The 3,760-nt window shown below is 33.1% G+C and overlaps 1 protein-coding gene across 1 annotated transcript; it reads right to left on the reverse strand.

The window, feature by feature from the left end:
- Window positions 1-1,081: 1,081 nt before the first annotated feature.
- LOC110823013 (WAT1-related protein At5g07050-like) lies at window positions 1,082-3,495 on the reverse strand. Its single transcript, XM_022053277.2, has 7 exons — window positions 2,838-3,495; window positions 2,660-2,722; window positions 2,431-2,547; window positions 2,071-2,311; window positions 1,754-1,912; window positions 1,495-1,646; window positions 1,082-1,370 (listed from the first exon to the last, which is right to left on the reverse strand). Exons 1-7 carry the CDS (start codon window positions 3,071-3,073, stop codon window positions 1,265-1,267), a joined length of 1,074 nt encoding a protein of 357 aa, XP_021908969.1. The 5' UTR covers window positions 3,074-3,495; the 3' UTR covers window positions 1,082-1,264.
- Between the last annotated feature and the right edge of the window lie 265 nt (window positions 3,496-3,760).

Raw genomic sequence — 3,760 nt, forward strand, 5'->3', positions numbered from 1 at the left:
GGAGAACATCATATTACGGTTCTCTCTACACTTACAGGGAAATACACTTCTCTCAACAATAACTCAGTAGTTTTACATCCTTTTAACTTCTCAACATTTTGGCTTGCATCCTAAACTCTTGGCAACTACATTATTGTCAAGCATAAGGCCATAAAAACCACAGAGAAAATGCTAGCATGGTAAGCTTGAAGAATTGTAAGGGTATCGTATCTGAATAAAAGCTGGAAAAATTAAGAGGACAATTATTGAAGTTTTTGCAAGGGACCCAGTTACCTATCTTAATAAAAGGAATAGGATACGGTATGGTAAGTAGTTAACCTCAGCTTGCCTGACTAAAAGGCAGATTTTCTATTCGATTTTTCAGACTTTATCAATTACCTATATATTAAAAGTGGCATATTCTTGCTACTTAAAAAAAGATATATTCCTAGGTTGATGCTGAGTAGATGTCATTATCTTTTGGCTGAGACTATCAGCCACCATGAACAAACAATAGCCTTTTGTTTTATCCTAGAGAAAAAAAAAAGAAACACTATAATTCCAAATTAGAAAGATGTAGATATAAAATGAGAAAATAAAAATAATAACAGTAAGAGCAAGTATTGAGAGATATGGAATCAAACTTTCACTTTTTCAGGACATTGAGAGATATAGATCACTCTATACTATTTGTGTTTCTTATTTATAAAATACCTGGTGAGTTATTGTCTTGACATGATCTAAATCATATAAGCAAGGAAGGATCTTGATTATAGTAGGGAGCAACGACTATGATATAATGACAAAATAATGATGATTTATAGGAAATAATGCTATTGACTTTATCATATAGCTTGAATGATGACAAAGGAAATGTATGACCTTTATGGTACAACAAATCTATGGTTCACAATTGTCACCTTGTCGAGTGTTTATGTCAAATATGCCATGATATTGTCATATGCTGTCTTGTTAAGTTGTAGGTGTATGAAGATGCTAACTGGGTGAGATTCTTTCAGCTTTGGCTGCAAAGTTAATGAACTTATTTATATTTACCATTCAAGAATATTCTATTAGCTTTATCCACGACAAAAAAAGGAAGTAACTTCAACATACCTTGTATTCACCAGAAAAAAAAAAATCTTACATATATATCTTGCAAAAATAAACAAACTAAAGCATATAGTTGAGCACACAGATTGCATAAACATAGCTTTTTTTTTATAATGATAGTTCAAATTATTACTGAGCTTTATTATGATTCTCATTTAGAGTCAGAGAGTTGCTAAGACGCCGTTGGGAGGTCAAGGAGAAGCTTTTTCTGTTTCTCTTTTTCCTTCCCCCACAGAACTGCATACAGACCCCCAACTATGAGTACAGCTCCTATAACACTGCAAATTTTCCAACAAGAAATTTATTAACTTTCAACATCTCTAATATATATAATTATGCTAGACTTTTCTTTTTTGATTGACGAAATTATGTTACAAATTAAGAAAAGACTAATGAACGTACTCTCCAAGGTGCAAAGCCTCTCCTAAGATGAAGAGTCCCACTATGGCTACAATTAATGTAGATAAAGGTCCGAAGGCTGTAATAAAAACTGGTCCTTTCATTCGTACTGCCAAAGTTTGAAGGTAAATTGTTACCCCAAACACAAGAATTCCCTGCAATTCCATGATTAAACTTTTCAAACGACTCTCTTCTAATTTTAAATTCCTTTTTTTTTTTGTAAATAAAAATATAATTTATTGTTATATACGAATATACTCACAGAATAGAGAGGGGCAAGAAGGGTAATGTCCCAAGACAATCTCCAAGATGAGGCTTCACGATCAATAATTGCTGTAAAGATGGCTCCCAGTAAAGTTGCAAATAGGCACATTAATGACGTCAACGTTAATGGAGCCGGATATTTCTTCACTGTAACAGCCTACAGGATTACCATACATATATATCCAATTAATGAAGTTCAACAATATATATGTGTATAACAATTCTTTATGAGGAAATATATATAATATTCATTATATATGGGTGTAATATATAAAGATGGGCTAATAGAAAATTAACTATGAAATGAAATAAAACCTGTAAGATGTAGAAAAATGCTGTAGAGAGGCTTGAGACAAAAAGCATGATGGAGCCTTTTATCCAGTCGATATATGTTAGATGTTTCGCAGCAGCTTGGATGTGATGGGAATGTGTAGAAAGTGGTGCGATCAAAACTGCTCCTTTGTAAAGCGTTATTAGAGTTGCACCACCGAATGATATGCATGTGCCCCATATCTTTGCTTGTGCTATTCTGCTCCCTATCTCTATTTTCTCCATCCTAATATACATATATATATTATCAACAATATTCTCATCATATATATGCATATCACATCATATAATATTCTAATTGATATGATACGTACATATATATATATATGTACTCAGTATAGTTACCTGCATAAAACTGCTAAAACAAAGGTGATTGGTGGGATTAAGTTGCTCATGGCAGACCCAACTGTTGCCGATGTGTATTCAAGGCCTGCAAAGTATAATGTCCTCGCTAACACCCCTCTATAGTTTTTTCAACAAATAAAACTATTTATTATTAGAAAGAACCAATTTTTGGAAAAAGAATCATCTAATTGGTATATATTCAGGAAAATATGTGTCTGATGATCAGTACCCAACAAGGCCATTGAAGAAAGCATTCCGTAGTATTTGTAAGCTGATTTTGGTTGCCTGTTTCCTGCGAGTAGTAGCATGAATTAACCCTCAGATGTTTACGTGTCATGCATGCATATAGCGAAATAATACTAGGACATATAAGTATACAAATATGTGTGGTGTGTGTGTGTGTGTACCTTTCCAGCAGAAGAGCTAGAAGAGCAGTAGCCATAGTTCCAAAAGCATGGGCATAAACTGCAAGCACATAACGGCTCATGCCTCCATCTAGACACACCTTGGAAACAATGGTGTATCCTGCGAACAGTATATTAGACAATATGCACAGCATGTAAGGCTGCAAGTCTTCTACTATGGTTTCTTTCTTTATATTCATTATCCCGATTCTAAACTCATCTCCTATCTCCTGATCCATTTTCTTTATACAAATATTTTTTTCATCTACTTGTATAAATTAATCTCGGATAAGCACCTCTCCTAGCTAACGATTATAATGTGTCCTCATTCGATGCTGAGTTTCTAAATTTATATACAAATTAGGCACTATTTGGCTCTCCTTATTCTCAGAATAAACAAGAAAGGAAAAGAAAAGACCCAAAGTTCAATGCTAGCATCCATCACATGCAGAATTGTAAGTATATATCCAATATAAACACTTTTCCACTTGGAAGTGGAAACGTTAAACGTGAATATTCGTAACCCACATTTGAATATATTTGGTGGGTGAGACTGTTTATTTGGTGTATTCATTAATTAAAAAAATACTTCATGGTATTATCATGAACACGTAGATCAAATGATATTATATTTCCATTATAGAGTTAAACAGTCTAAATTCATGTATTAACCTTATTAGGATCTTTTGAAAATTTATAAAAAAAGAAGAAAAAATGATGCATAAAGTTTACGAAGAGGGAGAGAGGATTCTGCCTTCTTCATCACACCCACATTTGCTTGGCATGCTTTATCCAAAGTGCTTCCTGACCTGGACTCTTTACATCAAGTGGATTGCTATAATTTTACCTAATTTGTTTTTTTAATCATCGATGTTTTTTTATATGTGATTCCATTTTTTGATTTAATATGTTATTCTTATTCTAAT

Source organism: Carica papaya, chromosome 9 (genome assembly GCF_054855325.1).
Source record: "Carica papaya isolate Zhongbai chromosome 9, ASM5485532v1, whole genome shotgun sequence".
Classification (NCBI taxonomy): Eukaryota; Viridiplantae; Streptophyta; class Magnoliopsida; order Brassicales; family Caricaceae; genus Carica; species Carica papaya.

Bases quoted from the DNA above. Each gene is read 5' to 3' on its own strand.
- LOC110823013 (XM_022053277.2), bottom strand. From the start codon at position 3,073: ATGGATCAGGAGATAGGAGATGAGTTTAGAATCGGGATAATGAATATA. The intron at 2,723-2,837 runs GTACACACACAC...TACTACTCGCAG, and splicing joins CTAGCTCTTCTGCTGGAAAG to GAAACAGGCAACCAAAATCA. The intron at 1,913-2,070 runs GTTTTATTTCAT...GTAATCCTGTAG, and splicing joins CATTTTTCTACATCTTACAG to GCTGTTACAGTGAAGAAATA.